The sequence below is a fragment of the Coenobita brevimanus genome, chromosome 98 (genome assembly GCF_032717465.1).
Source record: "Coenobita brevimanus isolate Jiangsu-jjx chromosome 98, ASM3271746v2, whole genome shotgun sequence".
In the NCBI taxonomy this organism is placed as follows: domain Eukaryota; kingdom Metazoa; phylum Arthropoda; class Malacostraca; order Decapoda; family Coenobitidae; genus Coenobita; species Coenobita brevimanus.
Window position 1 is genome coordinate 15,935,199 of NC_137051.1, and position 26,304 is coordinate 15,961,502.

General features: G+C 41.6%; 1 protein-coding gene across 1 annotated transcript in view; it reads right to left on the reverse strand.

Annotated features, from left to right (window-relative positions):
- The window catches only part of LOC145414270 (putative ATP-dependent RNA helicase DDX10), a 90,375-nt gene that overhangs the window by 46,159 nt on the left and 17,912 nt on the right, over nucleotides 1-26,304 (reverse strand). Inside the window, exons 3-7 of the mRNA XM_080283875.1 lie at nucleotides 25,883-26,033; nucleotides 23,316-23,437; nucleotides 18,391-18,512; nucleotides 9,750-9,951; nucleotides 1,599-1,761 (exon numbers count right to left, since the gene is read on the reverse strand). Of these exons, the coding sequence (XP_080140001.1) occupies nucleotides 1,599-1,761; nucleotides 9,750-9,951; nucleotides 18,391-18,512; nucleotides 23,316-23,437; nucleotides 25,883-26,033 (760 nt within the window). The remainder of the gene's footprint in view (nucleotides 1-1,598; nucleotides 1,762-9,749; nucleotides 9,952-18,390; nucleotides 18,513-23,315; nucleotides 23,438-25,882; nucleotides 26,034-26,304) is intronic.

Sequence of the window (26,304 nt, forward strand, 5' to 3'; positions counted from 1 at the left end):
ATCAGAAAATTTCCTCAATAACTGGTTGTGTAAACTAGCAGGAAAGTGCAAATCAGCTTTACAAGTAGCAATGGAATTAATTACAGCATTAATATAATAACAATGACTCTGGGCTTAAAAAAATAATAAAGACTTAACTGAATATACAATTCATCCAACTCAGCCCCTTCACCAATATCAGAAAATTTCCCCCAATAACTGGTAGTGTAAACTAGCAGGAAAGTGCAAATCAGCTTTAGAAGTAGTGATGGAATGAAGTACAGCATTAATATAATGTTTTCCACAATGACTCTGGGCTTAAAAAAATACAGTACAGTAATAAGGGCTTAACTGAATATACAATTCATCCAACTTAGTCCCTTCACTCCATTCTATATTCGATTCTTGCTACCTCCAAAGAAATGAATTCCGTTTGGGAGAGACTTCAAAGTTGAGAGGTTTGACATGGTTTTCAATGTTTCTTTCACTACAAAAGATCTCCCCTACAATGAACTAAATCACTTGCAGGTTGCATATATCAACCAACAGACTACATCACCAGAATGGATAAACTTGACTTGAGATATTTTGTCCTTTTGCAACATATTTCCTGAAGCGTAATGGCAGAAGATAAAAGACAAGAGGTGCTATCGCTCTACAATCTTTCCACAGTAAATCTTCACAACTAGCATCATATTCTAGTGTATCAGCTCAGCATTTTAATGCACCAATGGTAATACAGGCCAGGGTAAAGTGGACAGAATATAATACAATACAGACTTAGTAGGTTTCAAGGTATTTCACAGACTATGACCAATAACCAGTTATCACTTGGATTTACTTTTGCAAAATGGAAAGGTCAGTGCAGATGCTATTTCCTGTTTTTGTAAAAATACAGTAAATCATGATTATGAAAGGAAGATTATTTTAGGTTCCATTGTAAATCTCAGTCCAGGAAATTGGACAGTAGCATGTTTTATGATCAGAAGGTTCAAAGTGCGGGATGTTACAAGAAAGTGTTAGAACAGTCACTCTTACTGAGTGATACAGGCACACCTCACTTAACATATAAGAAACGTGCAGCCAAATGCTACTTTCAGTAAAACAACTCAAAGTAATACAAGTGCTTCCAGACTGGGCAGGGAAGGGGGAATATTCTTTCTCCCAAGCAACCGTAGAAAGAATTGTGACTTATGAGCGACTTTTTACGAAAATAAATTCTCGTGCACTTTAATTTTAAAGAAATAACTAACAGTCAACAGACTGTGAGATATTGCAATAAAATGTGATATGGAGCCAGGTTTCTGGGGACTTGAATGACTTGTAGATAACTGCTTGGGCCATTTCACTGATCACAATGTTAATAGTTCTCCTACTTACAAACTTTCTCTTTTGTAACTTCTGGATCCATTTCACTCCATCCATGTGTGGAAAAAAAAAGAGGCGAGATGAATGATAATAACTGCTACACTACAGAATTACATGTACTACAGAACCATTACTAAAATTACAAATCCCTCTATTCCTGTCTTAACTACTTTATCAATTCTTTTATGAAAGAAAGTCTCAAGGGTAAACAATAAACCTACAGAATAAGCAAAGTAGCAGACAAGACCTACCAAGCCCTCTGGCAGCAACATCTGTGGCAAACAACACTGCATTCTTCTTGCGGCAGAAGTCGTCATAAATGGCCATGCGACGCAACTGATGCATGGACCCATGGAGCCCCATCACAGAGAGGCCAGGGTGCAATTTGCAGAACATGTCATACATATACTGTACCTGCAACATATTACCACATCTAAACATAATGTAATGTTATTACATTGTCATTAACCGGTGGATTGTGTAATTACCTTTTTTTATTCCACCCCGTGGTGTGCAAAAAATGAAGGAAAAAAACTATTTTTTTGTTATTGTTTATTATAAACTTGAAGATATGCATCCAGGGCATCACCTGGTAAAAAAAAAAATAATAATCTCTCTCTCGCTCCGTCTTTGAGTAGGGCCATGCGTAAGTTTACGTAAGGGAGTAGTGAAAAAATGAAAAAAATAAAACTAATTTTTTTGGTTTTGTATGCAGTATTATAAACATGAAGATAAATATCCAGGGCATCATCTGGTGAAAAAAAAAAAAAAAAATCTCTCTCTCTCCGTCTTTGCATAGCACATTGCGTTAAATTTGTGTAGGGGTGGAGTGGTTAGCAGTGGTGCATGGCCAGCACAGCCTAAGATGTGGCTTGCAATTCAAGGGTTAAACCCACCCTATATCACACAGTCATTTAGGTAGCAAATACTGTATATCAACTTGATTCTGAGGTACTGTATTACTGGATAGAGATGTGCCGATACCAAGATGTTGGCCAATACCGATACTGATACCGATACCCACTCTTCAGCCGACACCGATACCAATACTCCGATACTAACATATGGCCGATACTCTGCCAATACCGATACCGATACTTTTTTATTTTGATTTCCCTGTGTTTAATCTGTAACTTCTGTAAGCTTATATTATAAAAGTATAAAATTACTTGTATTTTAATATTAGAAATAGGGGAAGCTGGAAGTTACTACAGGCCTATAATTGCATGGTACTGACAGTATATTAAAAAAAAAAAAAAAAAAAAAAAAGTCATAGACCCATAGAGCTGAAACTGAAATAGTATACAGTGTACCCCCACACAATGCGAACTCACATGATGCAAATCACCTACAATGCGAGGTCAACCCAGAAAATGCTTATTTTTATCGAATGCGAATCTGTGAATCAAACTTCCCAAAATGAGAATCGGCTGTATTATTCCAAGGCAAAAATGGACTTCCGCCATTACTACGAGTGTCAGACTGGACAATGCAAGTCAGTCACATGAGGGCAGGTGACTGGCAACGAGCCAGATTCAAAATGGTGGGTGGCTAGCCAGCTATCTGCATGCCATCTACTGACACTCCTGGGTAAACAGAGACTTCTCCACATTGCAGTGAAAATGCATGTTGCACCTCGCATCCTGTGGTCCGTTTTAGCATCGTAGCAGTACCTACCTGTTCATCATGTCAACTTTGAAGGCTTTATGGCACTTCCAAGAGGCCTCAGCAATGACAGTGAGACTGACAATGGGGTGCCCCGACCTGCGGGGCAAGAGTAGACACCCCGAGCCTCAGATACTCACCCTCCCTCCCTTCTTAACAAGCCCAGAAGTCACTTAAATAAAGGTACATGGTGTTCTGTTTGTCGTTATACTTGTTGGTCCAACTAGAAGTACTATTAGACAAAGTATCAGTTGGGCAGAGTAGACTGGAAGGGGATCCAAAGACCATGCCCTGGGTGGGCTGTCCACCATATACCATTTTTCCCATAAGATCTTTGGTTCACACAATGCGAAATCGTAGAATGCGAGAGTTTCTGTCGCCCATCAACTCTCATTGTGAGAGGATGGACCGTACTGTATATAGTTTGTAAACTTTTACCCAGCATCCACCTGTTTGTTGAGCACATGGAAAGTAGGGACCCTAAGAGTGCAACTTCTCATGACCTCAGCTCTTTATGGCATGAGAAGTTGCACTCTTAATTCAGTACTGTATCCATGATCTTAATTAGCTGACTCAGTTCTCAAGTACCAAGTGGCAATTATGAGCTTAAGAAGTCAGAATAATAAAATGTTTTGTTAAGTTGATAATCTGCTTGTGTGAATAATAAGTAAAGGGCAAAGAAAAGTATCGGAATCTCCGCCATATTTTTACATTGCTGATACCGATACAAAGGGGTGATACTGCCAATACCGATACAAAAGGCCGATACTGCCGATACAGATACTATCCGCACATCCCTATTACTGGCAGTATGAAAAACTTAAATCCCTCATGCTCATCACAACAATTTGTGTTAATCAAAACACAAGTTAACCTGATTTCGTACTGAATCGTTTGTAATGGCTCCAATATGCTTGCATGCATTGGGCTAGGTCACCTAATGGCAGCACTCTATGCAGTTCAATCTCAGGCAGCCTCTCTATCCAGTCCCTTATTCCTGAGGTCACACTATGACCTCATCCCAGGTCTTTAACGTTCTGATGCTCTACCCTACCCCTGATGTTCACACTTTTCGCCTTCTGCACCCACTTATCATCTTCCATCCTCTCCTCGTCCCCAAAACATCTCAATCTACCTTTCCTCATCACTACACTAATACATTCTAGTCCTATCCTTCCTCTCAACTCTTCAGTCATAATCATAGCCCCCCCAAACCTCACATTCAAGGACCTACTACACATCTATCTACTCACTGTAATTTCTGTATGTTCGAGCCTACGAATATCCTCTTCCTTTACTGCCCAGGTCTCACTACCATACAGCATTTACAAAGATCCCTTGACCTGGACAGCCCACTCAATGTCAGAAGATGCAACAGCCCCCTGAACATCCTCCAACCACTCCTTACCCTAGCCACAGAGCTAGCTCCAGCCCCACCTCCAGCACATAACATGTCTCCCAAATAACAACACTCTTCCACACGCTCAGGAGACTCTCCAGCAAGATAAATCCTTTCATGCCTGACAATCTCTACATGCTCTGCCCAAGGCAACTCACACATGGGATCAGAATTATTTTGCAGTCCCCTTCTATACCACGACATCTTTTACGCACCCACTCTTACACACAAACACTGCACATGACAGAGTTACTTCTCACAAACTTGTGGCAAATTACACTTGGCCACATTCCCTCTGTTTTGACAGTATTGCCACCAGCCCTAGTTACCATCACTTTTGTTTTATCTGCATTTATTCTCAAGTCCTTATGCCCCATTCCATCTCTTCATTTCCTAAATCTTTCCTCTGCTTCCTTTTCATTCTTTGCAATCAAAACCCAAGTCATCAGCATATATCTCCCATAGGAGTCCATTTCAGATGTCACAAGAGTGTTTCAAGAACCATGACAAACATTAAGGGGCTCATGACTGATTCCTGATGCATGCCAATATTAACGGAAAACTCATCACTCAAATCTCCATTCATTCTCACCTGGGTGTGAGTACCTACATACACAAACAAGACCACAGTAACCAGCTACTCCTCAATCCCAAGTTTCTCACTGCCCACTTCACAAACTCCCTAGGGGCTCTCAAAGTTCCTCTCCAAATTGACAAACACGCTCGATCTATCTATCTATTGCCAGACGCCTCAATCCCGTTTGGGGTGGCCACAAACAAATCGCCTCCAAGTCGCCCTGTCCCCCGCCATCTCACTCCCCTGCTCCCAACTCACACCCCCCTCTCTCATATACCTCTCCACCCCATCCCTCCATCTCATCCTCGGCCTCCCCCTCCCTCTTCCCCCCTCCACCTCACTCACAACCACTCTCTTCATCAGTCTTTCACCCTCCATCCTCTCCACATGGCCAAACCACCTCAGTGTGTTCCTCATAACACTTCCTATCACATCCACATGCACACCACAACGCTCCTTTATATCCTCATTCGTCAGTCTGTCTCTCCATGTGACTCCACAGGCTCCTCTTAAATAACTCATTTCCACTGCTCTCACTCTTGACTTGTGTCCTTCCAACAACGTCCAAGCTTCACTTCCATATGTTAGAGTTGGTATCACAATACTGTCATGTAGTAACTTTTTCACTTCCATGCTCACTTCCCTGTTTCTTATCACTGCTTTCAAAGAACCAGCAACCTTTCTTCCCTGCTGTACCCTTTCAAGCACTTCATCCTCCAAACCTCCATCCTTACTCATCACACTACTCAAGTACTTAAACGTACTCACATTTTCCAATTCCTCACCATCCAACCTCGCTGTACATTCACTAACTTCACCTCTCTCAAAGACCATCACTTTACTCTTCCCTACATTCACTTTTAGATTCCATTACACACTCTCCCAAACTCATCCACCAAGCCTTGCAGCTCCCCTTCGTCTTCACTCAACAACACAGTATCATCTGCAAACAACAGTACAGGGAGTTTCCAAACACTATCCTCTCTCACCAGGGCCACTCCAACATCCACTACCCTACCTTATACCTCTTTTATTACCCCATCCATGTACAGATTGAACAACCATGGAGACATGACACATCCCTGTTTCAACCCAACCTTCAAAGGGAAAAATTCACTTAGTTCACCATCCACACGCACTGCAGCCTTCGCACCATCGTACATACTCTTCACAGCATTCAACAACTTCCCATCTACTCTATATATTCTTACCACTTTCCACAATCCTTGTCTATCCACCCTGTCATATGCTTTCTCCAAATCCATGAAAGCCGCATACAACTTCTTTCCTTTCTCTAGAAACTTTTCCACTAAAGATCTAAGAATGAATACCTGATCTACACAACCTCTTCCCTTCCTAAAGCCTCCCTGTTCTTCTCCAACTAATTTCTCTGTTCTTTCTCTAACTCTGTCAATAAGTATCCTACCATACACTTTTCCTATTATACTAAGAAGACAAATGCCCCTATGATTATCACACACTTCTTTTTCCCCTTTTCCTTTGTACAAGGGAATAATTATACCTGACTTCCAATCATCCGGGACTCTACCTTCTTCCCAGGCCAATCTGCACATCTTCCACATCCATTCTACTGCTATCTCTCCCCCATGCTTCAGCATTTCACCACACACTCCATCAATTCCTGGGGCTTTCCCCGATTTAACCTTCTTCACTGCTTCCACAACTTCTATCCTACAGATTTCTTTCTATCTTCTCACCTCCCTCCTCCTCCCAGCTATTCTCCAGCCACTTATACTCGCATTACTTCCATCCTCTATGTTCAACAATTCCTTAAACTGTTCACTTTTTCTCCCTTCTCCACTAGTAATCTACCATTTTTATCTTTCACTCCCCTGCTAACTTCACTTCCACCCTGTCTTACTCTTGTCACCTCTTTCCAGAACATTTTCTTACAGTCCCTCCACTTTACACTCAAATTCCTTCCAAATTCCTCATCCACTCTCTTACTCTCTCTTACTAATCTTTTCACCTCTCTTTCTTTCTACATAAAACTCTCTCTTGAGTGTTGTTGAGTGAAGACGAAGGGGAGCTGCAAGGCTTGGTGGATGAGTTTGAGAGAGTGTGTAAGAAACGGAACCTAAAGGTGAATGTAGGGAAGAGTAAAGTGATGGTCTTTGAGAGAGGTGAAGTTAGTGAATGTACAGCGAGGTTAGATGGTGAGGAATTGGAAAATGTGAGTACGTTTAAGTATTTGGGTAGTGTGATGAGTAAGGATGGAGGTTTGGAGGGTGAAGTGCTTGAAAGGGTACAGCAGGGAAGAAAGGTTGCTGGTTCCTTGAAAGCAGTGATAAGAAACAGGGAAGTGAGCATGGAAGTGAAAAAGTTACTACATGACAGTATTGTGATACCAACTCTAACGTACGGAAGTGAAGCTTGGACATTGTTGGAAGGACACAAGTCAAGAGTGAGAGCAATGGAAATGAGTTATTTAAGAGGAGCCTGTGGAGTCACATGGAGAGAGAGGCTGACGAATGAGGATATAAAGGAGCGTTGTGGTGTGGATGTGGATGTGATAGGAAGCGTTATGAGGAACACACTGAGGTGGTTTGGCCATGTGGAGAGGATGGAGGGCGAAAGACTGACGAAGAGAGTGTATGTGAGTGAGGTGGAGGGGGGAAGAGGAAGGGGGAGGCCGAGGATGAGATGGAGGGATGGGGTGGAGAGGTATATGAGAGAGGGGGGTGTGAGTTGGGAGCAGGGCAGTGAAATGGCAGGGGACAGGGCGACTTGGAGGCGATTTGTTTGTGGCCACCCCAAACGGGATTGAGGCGTCTGGCAATAGATAGATAGATAGAACTCTCTCTTCCGCCTCTCAACTTCTTCCACGCCCCTATTTCTCATCCATTCATTGTATGCTTTCTTCTTTTGTGCCACAGCCTGTCTCACCTCTTCAGTCCACCATGCTGTTCCTTGCACCCCCCTCTGTCTTCTCTTCCTTCCACACACATCACATGCTGCACATATTTCTTCTGTAGATATCCTACACACACCTTCCACGTCTCCCATCTGCTCCAATTCATATTTGCCTAATCGTTCCTCCACTTCTCTCTTATACTCTGCCTTTTTCTCATCCTCTTGTAACCTTTCCACTCTCCTTGCAACTACTCCTTCCTCTCATCTTTCCCTTCTTCTATTCCCCCATCTTACTTGAATCCTAATTCTGGCCACCACCATGTAGTGGTCAGAAAGTCCACTCCCCCAACCTCTATAAGCTCTTGCATCCATTACACATCTTTACATCCTTTCATCCACACACTCATAATCAATCATTGCCTTCCTTTCATTCAGTTCACCACCCACCCCTCTCATCACTCGCCATGTATACCTGTGGATCATTTTATGCCTGAAGAGGGTATTGGCTATCACCAACCCCCTCCCAGCACAAATGTCCACTAACGCACTCCCATTCTCATCTATCTCTGCAGGCACACCCCACTCACCAACTATTCCATCCACCTTCACATTCCCAACTTTACCATTCATATCACCGATCAATAACACTCTCTCATTTCTTCCAAACTTTTCCATGCACACTTCCACATTTGTCCAGAACTCTTCTCTCACTCTTCTAGCACGATCTTGCGTTGGCGCATACACACACACAATCGCCCACATTTGTATTCCAACTTTCAACTTTACCCACACAATCCTTGACCCAACTGATCCATACTGTCTTATGCTCTTCTTCCATCTTTTACTCACAACTATACATACTCCTTCCTTTGCCCTCTCTTTCTCACCTACTCCTGCACATATACCCCATCCATACTCCCATTCTCTCACACTTTCTCTTCTCCATTTTGTTTCAGTTATTCCACATACATCCACTTTTGCACCCTCAAGCACCTGGACAATCTCTCTCTCTTTCACATCATTCGCTCCCCTTACATTCCACGTTCCTATAACCATGTCCTTTGTCCGGTCCTTGGTCGTCATCGTTTGGTCAGTCCTTGTCCGAGGCTTATTGTTTGTTTTTTTAGTTACCGGTAGTTGTTTTCCAGGGAGGGGCACTAACCCTCCGCCAACCCTTTTAGTCGCCTTTTACGATAAGCAGGGATACTGGGGGAGTATTCTTGAAAACCCCCCGATGCTGTCGGATAATGAATATGGCATCAGTGATTCCTTTGCCTGGCATAAACCCAAACTGTATCTTATTAATATATCTCTTTCCCTTGTCATACCTACTAGGACTCTCCCCATTACTTTCGTTATCTGGTCCAACTGCTGTATGCTTCTATAATTTCCTCATATCACATGACAGTTATTCATAAATAACACCACTGTCCAGAGAGGGACACCTTCATATGGTGAGAATGATAAAACCAGGTGACTCCTCTGTTATATAGTGCAAGCATCCTTGAACTCCCTCCCTAATCCTCAAAAAGGAGGAAGGTGAACTCCAGCAGCCTATCTTCAGTCTGCTGCCCACCAGATTCATTTTCAGATAAGCCTGGTCAATGAAGAATTATTGTGCAATTTTCCCCTTGTTTGTTGTGATTACACCCCCTACAAATTCATGCATTTTCAGCGGCAAGGTAAAGAAGCCAAACATGCTTTACTCTACTAATGGGCTTCATATATGACTCTCACATACTGGGGCCTTGTCTGTACCATCATATTCTTTGTTTTTATAACACAACTATTAATCTCAAAATCTTGTATATCCTCAAACTAAAATCATTTAGCTTTTAAGGTTTTTGGATACAAAGCACTGTAGGTAGTGTACTGTAAAACACTCACTTGTTTACAGGTGGCCAGAAAGATGAGGATCTTGTGCTTCTTGTGGTATCTGATGAAGGACCATAGGAATGTGAATTTGTCATGAGCTTGACATACTACATAGTTCTCCTGGAGACCCTTTGGTGTGGTGGATTTTGAATGTTCGTGGACTGAACAGTAGATGGGGTTACGGCAACCAGCTCTTACCAAATCCTTTACGTCCCTAATAAGAAACATTTCATAGTACAGGAGTGAACTCTGGTTTACAAATTTTTCTAAGTAAAACAGGCGTACCAATGAAAAAGGCTAAATAACTGACATACAATACATGGAAACAGTTAACTCACTGACATGTCTCTTTTCATTAATATTGTGTAGAAAAGAACTGGAAAAAATATAATGTAATTAAAATAAGCACTAGTCCATAGCACTCCATAACCATTAAGTACTGAAACTGGTGAAGATTGTACTATTTATCTGCTCTGAATAATCCAAACATTTAATGAGACTGGATGATGGATGGATGGATGAACTGTAACCGACTCAGCAGCAGCTACTATATTGGCATCTAATTCAATGACATAACAATCAACATTTCTATACTTCATCCATTCATTTCTATCCTCTGTAAATTTTTTGTGTTTTCAACTTCTATACCAAATTTTTCAAATATTAACTTACCACATCCAGCCAGCTTCTTGACCTTCCAAAACTCCTCCTACACTTGCTCACAAATATCCAATTTAACACAGTACAGTATTCCTATCCACTCTAACCTTACATCACCATCCTATCTACAGTTGGTGCTGTTGTTGTTGTTGTGCTAACCATCAACCACAAGCAAGCAACTTCCTCTGCAGGGCCATCCTGTTCAGTGAACTGATGTTCCCATGTGGCTGACGCACCTTGCCACAGTGAGGTGCGGGGGTAAGTGTGAAGATTTGGTTCCTAGGGGGACGGCACATTTGCGTCTCTCCATCCAGTTTACAGGGGCACCATGGAAGGCTTAATGTCACCCCATTACTTGGCTATAAGCTTGCCACCCAGCTTAGTAATGGTTTCCTAGGTTACAGGAGGCCATTTGGCTTGTCAATGCAGGGCCACCTGATGTCCAAAGAGTAATAAATAGTGACAGGAAAGTTTGGAAAAATACGAAGAGAGGAGGAGAGACAGAGAAAAAGAATGACAGACAGTATGGAAGAAGTAGGTTGCACTACATCAAGTGAGTGGATGATGGGCACCTTCACATATCACCATCACATTTAAAGTAAAAAATAAAATGACTATGGGACAACTCCATAAAGAAAGTTGTTTACCTGTGGTTGATAAGTCTGCTGGGCCTGGCAGGCCCAGGCTGAACAACAACAACAACTTCAATACACAAAAAGTCTCCCATGTTGTTGTTGTTAGCCCTTTCAACTCAATGACATATTCTCCTTGTTTATTCTTGCTACCTCCAGATGATTTTATTCACTTTATCAAGGGGGCCAGTGAAGGCTATACTTAACCCTCAAATGCAAAATGTCTATCTCAAGGTAAACAAAATTACCTGGAATTAATAAAAATATACAGTAAACCCTCTCTAATTCGAACCTGAATAATTCGGAAATCGGTTCATTCGGATCATTTTTGACCACCAGACAAATAATTTTAATTCGGATAAAAATTTGAATTAAGCGAGACGTCCGAAAAAGGTTCCAGTGATTAGTGGACGTGAACAATTTTTATAGTGCTAAGTGTAGTAATAAATGTAATTTTTAAGAACTGTACAGTACCTTCGGAACAGTTAAGTGTACTGTACTCTACTACTGTGTTGCAAGACTTCATTACCAAGGTTTGACACTATGTCTGATGATATGCAGGAAGTGGAAGGAGAATATAAAAGAGTATGGAACAGTGGGTGCAAGGATTGTATGGGCGAGGATGGAAGTAGGTATAAAAGCGTGGGTGATTGTATGTGTGTATGTGTCGACAGAGGACCGAGTGGCAAGAGTGAAAGATGAGTTTTGCGCGAGTGTAAAAGCATGTATGGACAAATTTGAGAGGAGCGAGAGAGTGCTTTTGACTGGAGACACGAATGGCAAAGTTGGGAATGTACGAGTGGATGGAGTGGTTGGTCAGTGGGATGTGCCAGCTGAAGTAGATGGGAATGGTAGTGCTTTGGTGGACATCTGTGCTGGTAGGGGGTTGGCAACAGCTAACACCTACTTTCCATATAAGATGATCCACAGGTATATATGGAGAATAGTGAGGAGGATGGATCGTGAACTTGTTGAACGAAAGGCAATGATAGACTGTGTGTGTGGATGAGCGAATGAGAAGACAAGTGTTGGATGCAAGAGTGTAGAGAGGGTGGGGGAATGGAGTCTCGGATCATCACTTAGTGATGGCCAAGGTAAGGCCACGAAGAAAATGGTTTTAAGAGATGAAGGAGGAGACAGGAGGAAACAGCTCCTGTGAGAAGAGTGGAGATGCTGCAAGATAGTGAGAAAATGGCAGAGTATAAGAGGATAGTGGAAGAAAGATTGGGAAGGTATGAGTTAGAGCAGATGGAAGGGGTCGAAGACGTATGTAAGATATTCACGGAAGAGACAGGCGCTGCGTGTGAGGTGGTTTGTGGAGTGAGAAGGAGATGCAGGGGTGTGCAAGGGACAGCAAGGTGGAACGTTGAGGGGAAATGAGCTGTGGAACAAAAGAAGAAGGCATATAGTGAATGGTTAGCGAGCAGAGGTAGAGGAGATGATGAGAGAGAGAAGAGAGCGGTATATGTGACCAGGAGAAGGGAGGTGAAGAGACTGGTGAAGGAGAATAAGAAAGTGGATGAAGAATTTGGGAGGAGTCTGAGTGTGAAATGGAGGGAGTGTAAGAAATTGTTTTGGAAGGAGGTAAAGAAAGTAAGATAGTGTGAAAGGGGAAATAGCAGGGGAGTGAAAGATAGGAATAATAGACTGTTAGTGTTGCTCTCGAGTTTCAGCCCTTTCCTCTCTTCCATCCTTCTTTCCATCCATCCTCTTCTGTCTTTCCTTCATTCTTTCCTCTTTCTTCTGCCTGCGGGTGACTTTACACTCCCTCTTGTGTTTTTCTTTCCTTCATTCTTTCCTCTTCCTTTTGCCTGTGGGTGACTCTACACTGAGTGACAAGCCAAATGGTTTCCTGTACACCAGGACACCATGTACTATGCAGGGTGGTAACCATAAAACAAAATTTTGGCTCCTGGTGGTTTAGTGGGTAATAAAGGTGCTCCAATCGGATTATGCCAGTGAAGGTTTATATCCAAGGAGTGGTTGGGGTTGATTGCTCAAGTAATGACACTCAGGGATGAGTGAGGCTGGTCACTCTCATCTTAAATCCCAGGACCAACTTTCCTAGCCCCGAGCTCCTACGCTCCTCATGGGGCAACATAGGATTAGATGATGGACGGATGGATGGTGGAGAAGAGAGAGAAATTAAGGAGATGGAAGGAGTACTTTGAGGATTTGTTGAATGTATAGAGTGAGAGCAGTGCGAGTATAAGTGGTTAGGGAATGGGTGGGAGAAGAAGAGATGAGAGGAGGGAGGAAGAGATCAGTAGTGGAAGCAATGAAGAAGATCAAGATGAGAAAGGCCCCAGGAATTGATGGAGTATGTGTGAAATGCTGTGGTATGGGGGTGAGATTGTTGTGGAGAGGATATGGAAGTTGTGTAGATTGGCTTGGGAAGAGGGAAGGGTTCCAGAGGACTGGAAATCAGGTATAATTGTTCCATTATACAAAGGAAAAGGGGAGAGAGAAGTATGTGGGAACCGTAGGGGTATCTGCCTTCTTTGTGTGACTGGAAAAATATATAGCAGAATACTCATTGATAGGGTTAGGCATATGACAGAGGAGCTAGTTGGAGAAGAAAAAGGGGGATTTAGGAAGGGAAAAGGGTGTGTAGATCAGATATTTGTTCTAAGATGTTTAGTGGAGAAGTATCTAGAGAAGGAAAAGAAAGTGTATGCTGCCTTCATGGACTTGGAGAATGCTTATGACAGAATAGATAGGTAAAGTATGTGGAAGGTATTAAGAATATATGGAGTGGAGGGGAAATTGTTGAGTGCAGTGAAGAGTATGTACGAAGGAGCTAAGGCTATGGTGCGAGTGGATGGTGAGCTGAGTGAGTTCTTTGATCTCAATGTGCGACTGAAACAGGGTTGGGTGATGTCTCCATGGCTGTTTAATATATACATGGATGTGTAAAGGAGATGCAAGGTAGGGCAGTGGATGTGGGGGTGGCTCTAATGAATGAGGGTGAGATTTGGAAGATTCTGGTGTTGCTGTTTGCTGATGATACAGTATTGTTGAATGCAGATGAATGGGAGTTGCAAGGTTTGGTGAATGAATTTGGGACAGTGTGTAGGAAGAGGAATCTGAAAGTTAATGTAAACAAGAGTAAAGTTATGGTGTTTGAGAGGAATGAAGTCAAAGAATGTACAGTGAGGTTGGATGGTGAGGATATGGAGAATGTGAGTGCATTCAAGTAATTCGGTAGTGTGATGAGTAAGGATGGAACTTTGGGGGTTGAAGTGCGTGAAATGGTACAGCAGAGAAGGAAGGTTGCTGGTTCACTGAAAGCAGTGATGAGAAATAGGGAGGTGAGTTTTTCAAGAATACTCCCCCAGTATCCCTGCTTGTAGTACAAGGCGACTAAAAGGTTGGCGGAGGGTTAATGCTCCTCCCCGGAAAACAACTAACTAAAAAGACAAACAAGAAGCCTCGGACAAGGACTGACCAAACGATGACGACCAAGGACCGGACAAAGGACATAGTAATTGGAACATGGAATGTATGAGGTGCGAATGATGAGGTGAAAGAGAGAGAGATTGTCCAGGTGCTTGAGGGTGCGAAAGTGGATGTATGTGGAGTAACTGAAACTAAATGGAGAGGTGAGAGTGTGAGAGAATGGGAGTATGGATGGGGTATATGTGCAGGAATAGGTGAGAATGAGAGGGCAAAAGAAGGAGTGTGTAAAGTTGTGAGCAAAATATGGAAGAAGAACATAAGAGAGTATGGATCAGTTGGGTCAAGGATTGTGTGGGTAAGATTGAAAGTTGGAATACAAATGTGGGCAATTGTGTGTGTGTATGCGCCAACGCAAGATCGTGCAAGCTGAGTGAGAGAAGAGTTCTGGACAAATGTGGCAGTGTGCATGGAAACGTTTGAAGGAATGAGAGAGTGTTTTTGATCAGTGATATGAATGGTAAAGTAGGGAATGTGAAGGTGGATGGAATAGTTGGTGAGTGGGGTGTGCCTGCTGAGATGGATGAGAATGGAAGTGCATTAGTGGACATTTGTGCTGGGAGGGGGTTGGTGATAGCCAATACCCTCTTCAGGCATAAAATGATCCACAGGTATACATGGCGAGTAATGAGAAGGGTGGGTGGTGAACTGAATGAAAGGAAGACAATGATTGATTATGTGTGTGAGGATGAAAGGATGCGAAGATGTGTAATGGATGCAAGAGCTTATAGAGGTTGGAGGAGTGGACTTTCTGACCACTACTTGGTGGTGGCCAGAATCAAGATACAAATAAGATGGAGTAATTGAAGAAGGGAAGGACGGGAAGAAGGCGTAGTTGCAAGGAGAGTGGAAAGGTTACAAGAGGATGAGAAAAAGGCAGAATATAAGAGAGAAGTGGAGGAAAGATTGGGCAAATATGAATTGGAGCAGATGGGGGACATAGAAGGTGTATGCAGGATATTCACAGAAGAAATACGTGCAGCATGTGATATGGCGTGTGGGATAAAGAGAAGACAGAGGGGGGTGCAAGGAAAAGCGTGGTGGAATGAAGAGGTGAGACAGGCAGTGGCACAAAAGAAGAAAGCATACAATGAATGGATGAGAAATAGGGGCGCGGAAGAAGTTGAGAGGTGGAAGAGAGAGAGATATGTAGAAAGAAAGAGAGAGGTAAAATGATTAGTAAGAGAGAGTGAGAAGAGAGTGGATGAGGAATTTGGAAGGAATTTGAGTGTAAAGTGGAGGAACTGTAAGAAAATGTTCTGGAAAGAGGTGAAGAGAGTAAGACAGGGTGGAAGTGAAGTTAGCAGGGGAGTGAAAGATAAAAATGGTAGATTACTAGTGGAGAAGGGAGAAAAAGTGAGCAGATGGAGAGAACACTTTAAGGAATTGTTGAACATAGAGGATGGAAGTGATGCGAGTGGCTGGGGAATGGCTGGGAGAAGGAGGGAGGTGAGAAGACAGGAAGAAATCAGTAGGATAGAAGTTGTGGAAGCAATGAAGAAAGTTAAATCGGGGAAAACCCCAGGAATTGATGGAGTGTGTGGTGAAATATTGAAGCATGGGGGAGAGATAGTAGTAGAATGAATGTGGAAGATGTCCAGATTGGCCTGGGAGGAAGGTAGAGTTCCGGAGGATTGGAAGCCAGGTATAATTATTCCCTTGTACAAAGGAAAAGGGGAAAAAGAAGTGTGTGGTAATCATAGGGGCATTTGTCTTCTTAGTATAATAGGAAAAGTGTATGGTAGGATACTTATTGACAGAGTTAGGGAAATATCAGAGGAATTAGTTGGAGAAGACCAGGGAGGCTTTAGGAAGGGAAGAGGTTGTGTAGATCAGATATTCATTCTCAGATCTTTAGTGGAAAAGTTTTTAGAGAGGGGAAAGAAGTTGTATGCGGCTTTCATGGATTTGGAGATAGCATATGACAGGGTGGATAGACATGGATTGTGGAAAGTATTAAGAATATATGGAGTAGATGGGAAGTTGTTGAATGCTGTGAAGAGTATGTATGATGGTGCTAAGGCTGCAGTGCATGTGGATGGTGAACTGAGTGAATTTTTCTCTTTGATGGTTGGGCTGAAACAGGGATGTGTCATGTCTCCATGGTTGTTCAATCTGTACATGGAAGGGGTAATAAAGGAGGTACAAGGTAGGGCAGTGGATGTTAGAGTGGCCCTGGTGAGAGAGGGCAGTGTTTGGAAACTCCCTGTACTATTGTTTACAGATGATACTGTGTTGTTGAGTGAAGACGAAGGGGAGCTGCAAGGCTTGGTGGATGAGTTTGGGAGAGTGTGTAAGAAACGGAATCTAAAGGTGAATGTAGGGAAGAGTAAAGTGATGGCCTTTGAGAGAGGTGAGGTCAGTGAATGTACAGCGAGGTTGGATGGTGAGGATTTGGAAAATGTGAGTACGTTTAAGTCCTTGGGTAGCGTGATGAGTAAGGATGGAGGTTTGGAGGGTGAAGTGCTTGAAAGGGTACAGCAGGGAAGAAAGGTTGCTGGTTCCTTGAAAGTAGTTATAAGAAACAGGGAAGTGAGCATGGAAGTGAAAAAGTTACTACATGACAGTATTGTGATACCAACTCAAATGTATGGAAGTGAAGCTTGGACATTGTTGGAAGGGCACAAGTCAAGAGTGAGTGCAGTGGAAATGAGTTATTTAAGAGGAGCCTGTGGAGTCACATGGATAGACGGGCTGACAAATGAGGATATAAAGGTGCGTTGTGGTGTGGATGTGGATGTGATAGGAGGCGTTAGGAGGAATACACCGAGGTGGTTTGGCCATGTGGAGAGGATGGAGGGTGAAAGACTGACGAAGAGAGTGTACAGTATGTGAGTGAGGTGGAGGGGGGGAGAGGGAGGGGGGGAGAGGGAGGGGGAGGCTGAGGATGAGATGGAGGGATATGGGGTGGAGAGGTATATGAGAGAGTGGGGCGTGAGTTGGAAGCAGGGCAGTGAAATGGCCGGGGACAGGGCGACGTGGAGGCGATTTGTTGTGGCCACCCCAAACGGGACTGAGGCATCTGGCAATAAATAGATAGATAAACAGTATGGAAGTTAAGAAGTCACTGCATGATAGTATTGTGATCCCTACCCTGATGTATGGAAGCGAGGTGTGGACCTTGCAAGAGGGGAACAAGTCAACAGTGAGAGCAGTGGAAATGAGTTACTTAAGAGAAGCATGTGGAGTGACATGGAGGGACAGCTTGACGAATGAAGAAGTAAAGGAACGTTAAGGGGTGGATGTGCATGTAGATGAGAAGATTAGGAGAAATACACTGAGGTGGTTTGGACATGTGGAGAGAATGGAGAATGAAAGACTGACTAAGAGGGTGTATGTAGGTGAGGTGGAGGGAGGGAGAGGGAGGGGTAGACCAAGGATGAGGTGGAGGGGTGGAGTTTAGAGGTACATGAGGGAGGGGGGAGTGAGTTGGGGGGAGGGTAGTCAAATGGTTAGTGACAGAGTGACTTGGAGGCATTATGTCTGCGGCCATCCTTTGCGGGATTAGGGCATCGGGCTATAGATAGATAGATAGACACTATTTTATTTATTGTATTGTGCACTCTCTGAGGAGAAAGTAATAATATACTGTACTGTTCAATGTGTTTGTGAAAATCTCATGTTTTAGTGAGCGTGGGTGTGATTTGGGATAGGAGCATGCATGAGCTCCAATAATTCGGATTTTTGGATAATTCAACATGAGGTTCCCCCCAATTAATCCAAATTATAGAGGGTTTAATGTACTGAAAAAATACATTACCAGATTCAAGAGATTAATTCTTCAGTAACTTACAGAAATATCTGTCAGCTTCCATATTTTACAGCACCAACTGATGGAGAAATGCTTGCTATTTTGGAAAACACTACTGATATTAAAATGTGTGTAAAGTTAACTGTGTGGTCACCTGGTCTGAGTGGCTGAAAATAAGAGTGTCTGTCGATCAGATGGCAATTCCTCTAATATGCTGTTCATGGTGTCTGCAAATCCCATGGACAAGCACTGGTCAGCTTCATCCAATATTAACATCTGCAATTAAATAAATTCAAATCACAATGACACAGTGCTGCTGACAGGTTTCTAAAATATGGAAACGTTACCAAACACCAAAATCAGCTATGATATAGCAATTCCTTGTTTAACACACATTCACTAAAGCATTTTTCAACCAAACTGTTAATCAGCTATGCAACACTTAAGAAAATGCTAGCATTCATTATTAGCCAGTCAGGATGTGTAGTGAACAGTTACTGTTGATATGACACACAAGCATTTATCCCAATATTTTATTTACTTCTTTACACTACTGATGAACTTTAACATTTACTTCAGACATATACACCTTACCAAAATACCAGATATATTTGGATACTTATTTACAGCCTTGATTTTTATTTCCAAACATCTGGAATGATCCTCCACACTGGAACAAAGAACTCACTTAAAGTGCTTTTCACTTACAATGTTAGTTTATAGGTATACATCTACAATAATTAATGAGGAATAGATGACTTCCAAACACAAGATGGAAACTGCTGCAAAAATGAAAACCCAGCTACCAAGATATCAAATGGAATAATGAAACAAGACCATCTTTATCTATCTATCTACAAAGATATATATATACAGTGAGTCCTCGAAATACGAAAGGGACAGGGACCAAAAAAAAAAATTCGTAATCCGAAATTTCATATATTGAAACGATTTTCCCCATTGAAATATACATATAAAAGGGGGGATGTGTTCCAGGACCCCATTGGACCCCCCCACTGAAACTTTACCCCTCCTATTTAGAAGTATGCAATACACGTATACAGTACTACTGTATACTATTGTACAGACATAAAAAAATAAAACATACAACTAATTACTGTAGTACTAGTACACTGTGCAGTTAATTATAGACCTGTACTGCACCTGGAGATTCGTGTCATTGATATGGTGCTAAGTCACATGGTGGGCCCCTATTGCTCCTCTGGTACTTCCTTGAGTGGTGCAGGTGTTTCTGAAGCTGCTGATGGTCCAATTCCTCTCCAGAGTCAGTGTATGGTGTTGTTTCTTCTTGGCAGCTGCTTCCCCGGATGCTGGAGATGATGCAAGGCACTTGGAATGCATGGCAAAAATACGAAACAAGGAAGAACTGTGAAAAACTGCGTAACGTACAGTGAAGCTGAGAGGAGAGGACGGATGTGATTCGACTGAGAAGCGCGCAAAAATGTGTTTACCAGAGAGGGGTTAGTTCGTTTTCTTGCCACATGCGAGCGCGGCGCTGTGCAGTGCGCCCATTTTGAATTTTTCGTATTTCTTCTCGTATCGTTTTCATACCATCAAGACAGATACTTTTGTATTGTGGAATTTGTCCTACATTCATCGCTTTCATACCATCGGAAATTCGTACATCGAGTTTTCATATTTCGAGGACTCCTGTACCAGATATATATATATATATATATATATATATACACAAGTGATTGGTGGAGGTACCCACCACCCACTCACTCAATGTAGTGCTGTTCTCGGGTGCCTGCCCTTTCCTCTCTTCTTTCCATCCTTTCTCTTCTGTCTTTCTTTCCTTCATTCTTTCCTCTTCCTTCTGTCTAAGCGTGACTCTACACTGAGTGACAAGCCAAATGGCTTCCTGTATGCCAGGAAACCAATTACTGTTCTGGGCAGTAACCATACAACCAATTATGGTGCCTGGTGGTTTAGTGGCAACTAAGGCACTCCAATTGGATTGAGTAAGTGCTGGTTTATATGAAAGGGGTGGTTGGGGTTTACTGTTCACGTAATGCCACTCAGGGATGAGTGAGGCTGGTCACTCTCATCTTAAATGTCAGGAGTTCAAGACCAACCTGCCTAGCTCCAGGATCCTATACTCCTCATGGGGCAACAGTGGATTAGATGATGAATGAATGAAATATATACTGATACAAGAGAGAGAGAGAGAGAGAGAGAGAGAGAGAGAGAGAGAGAGAGAGAGAGAGAATTTTCTATTGTGTCATCTTCTTTGATATTCTTTTTTGCTGCTCATATAGTAAGGGCAGAAACAATGCCCAGTAAAATCCCACTACTACCATGAAAGCCAATTTGCAAGTTCCCACAATTTTCAGTATCAGTTATGTGGAAAATGCTGTGATAGCTACTTTGGAACCATTCCCTGACTTACTGTGAGGACTACTTGTACACTAGCATATCTTAACTCCTTCACTCCAACAATGTATTTGTTTATTCTTGCCACCACCAGATAATCTTCCTTTGCTTAAGAGAGGCCTCTCATGCTCAATAGGTAAATGAACAGTATTTCAAACCCTTCCAGTTAGACAAGTCTCTCTTAAGTTGTATAAACTCACTGGAAAGTTGTAAGAATAAACTAAAAATAATCAATTCATCATCCACTCTACCAGGCCCATAGGGGTCCGAGGCTAAGTTAAACAGACCAGAATATGAAGGTAAGGTGACCAGCTGCTCCCCCTAAGCATCATTACATGAGCAATAAACCCCAACCACCCCTAACAATGGATCATAACCGGCTGGAGAGACCAAACTCATAAGAACACGTGGTGTACAAAACACTGAATGAGGGAAACAAGGCTAATGCACCACATCAGTACATAGCACAAAGGCCCCCTCTCAATCTCAATGCATACATAAGAGAACTATTCCATACAGAGGAAAGTATATGTATTTAAGTGTGACAAAGTTATGTCACAATATTCAGGAGGTTAATAACATACAGCTGACCCTCCTCCAATGTACCTACATTCCTGAAAGTTGCGTGTTTGACAAAGTAGAAAATATATCCTATGGGAAAACAGGTGCTGAGTTCCAAAGGATTGTGGAAAGGATGGTTCATGGGAAAAGAAAAAAAAAAAAATCCATCCATGGATGGATGTTTTTTTTTTTTTTCCATGAACCATCCTTTCCACAATCTTTTGGAAAGGATGGTTCATGGAAAAAAACAAAAAACAAAACAAACAAACAAAAAACAAGCTGATGCACAGTACTGTACTTTCAAAATATGGATTTCCCTACATGTCAAGTGGGGTTGGTGGGGGATTAGTGTCCCTCCCTGTAAAACAATTAACTCTAAGCCCTTGGCCACCCCATTTGGGATACGTGGTGTCTGGCAATGATGATGATGATGAATAACTTGAATGTAAACAACCAGTCCATCAGTAGTTTAATTCTGACTGTAACATGTAACACTGCTACAGAAGTTAACCTTCCCAAACAACTGACTGCTATTGTATTCTTGCTCTTCATATAGTGAAAATCTTGTTGTATTACATCTCTTCTAGAGTGTAAACACGATACTAGCAGTAACAGATGATTGTGGGTGGGGGTGGGAGTACCTTAGCTCACCTGACCTGGAGTTGTATTTATAAGCTCTCTTTAACTAAAGTCATTCAAATTATACTTATTAAACTGAAAACTGTGAAAAGAAAGGTCTGTTATATTACTGTTGTCAACTGTTATGAAGCCTTGTTTATCCTGTAAATTTGTGACAATTCTTTATTAACCCGCCCTGTCCTGGAGTCGTGAATTCACGTCCTCACATGATGTGAACTCATATCCCGGAGACGTAAATTAACGCGGCAACATTGCAAGGTCCCTAATTTGCACAATTTTCAATTTAATTTGCACAATTTTCAAATTTTGCGAGTGATTTTTGGCATGTATACACGGGACACCTTCCTCTACAAGATGCCAGGCAGGGACAATGCCTTACCCAGCATGACCTCCTCCCCCCATTGCATGCCCTTTTCTCAGCAATTCACCTGTTATCAGTGACCTGGGCAGTAAAGCCATGTCATGCCACGGTACGAAATTCAGGGCCAGAGTGATTCCCCAATCGATGACAATGTGGAGGACAAACATTAGAGGAAGAAACAGTCAGAAATGATGATCAGGTAATGTGGCAAAAAAAGGTCAGGAATGGTGATGAGTTAGTGAGTGAAACAATGCTTATAATGCCTATACTACCATTTGAAAACCAATATACTCTCGTACTACATATAAATTCGTACCAAATAAATAAATAAATACCGTTTATGAGTGGTGTGGAATAGTTATCCTCCCATAGAACTCATCTTCTTTGCAGCCAGCCTGATAGAAAACCCTGTAAGGTAAGGAGGTACTCCTACCTGGATCGAGTATTTTAAACCTCAGGTGAGCAATTTCTCTATGAATTTTCAATGATTCTCACCAAAAGCGGATGTTTGAGCCCCCCCCAAAAAAGGTCCAAAAATGTCAGTACTGGGGCGTACCACTGCCCAAAAAACGTCGGGATGGGGGGGGGGGTAATACTTTTCCAGCCTCAACATGATCTCCCTAGGTGTATACTGCATATCATACATTACAAACTTGTTTATGAGTTACTGAAATAGATGTAAGTGAAGGAGACAGTCTTTTTATTTGATCGAGACAATATGTCAGAATAGTGTTATATTTATCTGGGGTTAAATTTAGTTAAAATAATAAATGTATAATTATAAGAAGTTTCTTACTTGTTAGGACAAAATTAGATGGTTTGGAACATTAAGTCATCAACTAGGAGGAAGGTCAGAGAAAAGGGAAACTCTGAATAATACAGAAACAAAAGTGATGGTAGTTGTGATAAAGAAAGCCCCTCCCCCCCAGCCATAAGATTGGCAGGGTGATTTTTTCTGGGTGATTTTTTCCCCTGCCCAGGCAATTCAAACTATGGATAAGTAAAAAGTCAGGTTGAAATGTATAAAAACAGTCACAAACATGCAACCATGTAAACATGAGTTTTATGTCTGAGAAGCTAGTGTTGGAGGAGGTTTGGCTGTAGAAACTTAAAATTCTAACCTGGACATTGTTTGTATCAAATTCTGGATTCTCTGTCATGTGCTGGAGGAGGCGACCTGGGGTACACACCATGATGTTGCAGGAGTGCACACGATTCCACTCATATTTCAAGTCCTTCCCACCTGAAAAGCATATACAATATACAGTAATCCCTCAATTATCCAGACGTCCATTATTTGAGTTGGGAGCAGGGCAGTGAAATGGCGGGGGACAGGGCGACTTGGAGGCGATTTGTTTGTGGCCACCCCAAACGGGATTGAGGCGTCTGGCAATAGATAGATAGATATAGACATATATATACATATATATATATATATATATATATATATATATATATATATATATATATATATACTGTATATATATATATACATAAACATATATATATATATATATATATATATATATATATATATATATATATATACATATACATAAACATATATATATATATATATATATATATATACATAAACACATATATATAGTATATATATATATATATATATATATATATATATATATATATATATATATATATACATAAATATATATATATATATATATATATATATATATATATATATATATACAGTATATATATATATATATATATATATATATATATATATATATATATATCTATATCTATATCTATCTATCTATTGCCAGACGCCTCAATCCCGTTTGGGGTGGCCACAAACAAATCGCCTCCAAGTCGCCCTGTCCCCCGCCATTTCACTGCCCTGCTCCCAACTCACACCCCCCTCTCTCATATACCTCTCCACCCCATCCCTCCATCTCATCCTCAGCCTCCCCCTCCCTTTTCCCCCCTCCACCTCACTCACATACACTCTCACTGTATATATATATATATATATATATATAATGTTATTTTTAAAAAATTGCATGACAGCTGGGTAAAAAAAAAAAAAAAAAAAAAAGTTAATCAATAACAGACTTGTTCCTTTAATAGTTAACTTCACTAAGACATACAGTACCCTCACGTCCAACACACGTTTGTCCAGCACGATTCGCATCCGGCACAGAGAGCAAAAAATTAGTGCGATTTAATATGATTTAATTACTGTAACACGGGTGCGTTAGCATAACATGGACGGAGCTCCGAGAGGTGGGCAAAATCCGCAGAGTTTGCCTCTAGCACAATCACCCCCGGTCCAACACGGTCATACTGGACGTTCCCGTGACGCTGACAGCCAGTCAAAACTTCCGATCAAGTAGCCACTCCCTCCTGCTATCATGACATGATCGTGATGTTGCCCAATTAAAAACGCTTCTGCTCTCACATGATGCTTTATTTAAATTTCTGTCGCCACAGCGCCACTCAGTTGCATAATTCGCATTGGACAGTGCTTTTTTCTCGCTGCATTTTCTGCCCTTGCTACAGCATTTTATCCTGCTCACAATGCCTAGGAAGCCTTCTGAGAACCCCAAGAAGCAGCGACACCTCCCTCAGGCCACCAAGCTAGAAATCATCGAGAGGAAGAAGAAAGGGGAAAGGAAATTCAAAGGATTTATGAGGAAGGTTGAGGAGGAGCAGCAGCCATTACCCGCTAGTGACGCTAGCAGCCATCCTCCAGGGACCCAGTAGGACTACCTAGTCTCGGATATCACCTTCCATTCCCAGCAAGCCCACCAACATTATCCTAAAAGGTTAGTTATCATTCATAGTACAGTATCATTTATTATAATTACAGTAGTACCAATATATGTATAGGTATATGGTAGGTATTTAGGGTGACTTTTCCTAGGGTTGCTGACATAATTAATTTTTCCTCATAAGCTTTGTTGTTTGTCCAACACGTTTTTAGTCCAACACAGGACCCGTGCATGACAATATTACCGTGTTGGACGCGAGGGTACTGTACAGTGAGGGACTAAAGTTTGCCTACTAATGTACCTACTTCACACTTAGGGGATGTTCATCACTTTCCTCCCTGACATATCACATCAAAGTCACATATGACCCAGTGATGAAAAATAAACAAGCTTATGTCCCTGACTGTATGTGGGTTACTGATCACTGCTGGGTAATGGGAGCCTTCAAGCAACAGTCACAGACAGTACCACCCATCCAAGGAATTTCCTCAGCATTTTTGCAACAACCATACCTAGATGTGGGTACATTCCTTTGGTTTTCCTGTCACTCACTAAAAAAAGTTTAAGACATAAAAATTCTAAGATCACCACTGAAAAACTTCTAAGTTTCAGTGTTTTCTGATAGCTGCTGGAAAACTGTATCCATCCTGAATGAAATCAGTAAAAATGAGAGTTGAATGAAAAATAAACAATTTTAAAGATAATGGTATCACTGTTTGGGAAAAAATAACAAAAGCAATTAAAAAAAAAATGTAAAAAATTATAACAACTAACCTCATATTACTTGTGCCAAGCAGTAAAGCAAGAAAGAAAGAAAAAGCTTACCAAAAGGGAACTCCACAGTGTCGATAAATCATTATATAATACGGGTTGAGGTCTTTTATTCTAAAAAAGAAAAAATTATGATGCATATTCCTCAACATGCTTGCACCAAGTTATTTACTCACCAATCACCAAGCCTACAGAGAAGTCATGGCACTTGCCAACTTTGTTCAACACCTCAAATATCTGATATGCCAGCTCTCTTGTTGGAGTGATGATCAGAGCACCCAGGCCATCAAGCTTTGACCACTTATTACAGTAAAGTAACTCCAGCAACTGGAAAAAAAAGGAAACAAAATAATGGAACTGACTGCTACAAACTATCATCATCACCATCAACATAGACCTATATCTAATGTAAACAAAGGATGGAGAGAGCCACAGCAACTGTCCCTGATCTGTGTCAGAATATGTATTACATGAGAAATGAGGATCAAATTACAACATCCAATTCCTTCTTGTGTCATGGGAGATACAATGTACTTTTATGATATGATGAAGTGGTGTGGAAAATTTGTACAGTTTGAATATTATTCAATTATACTGA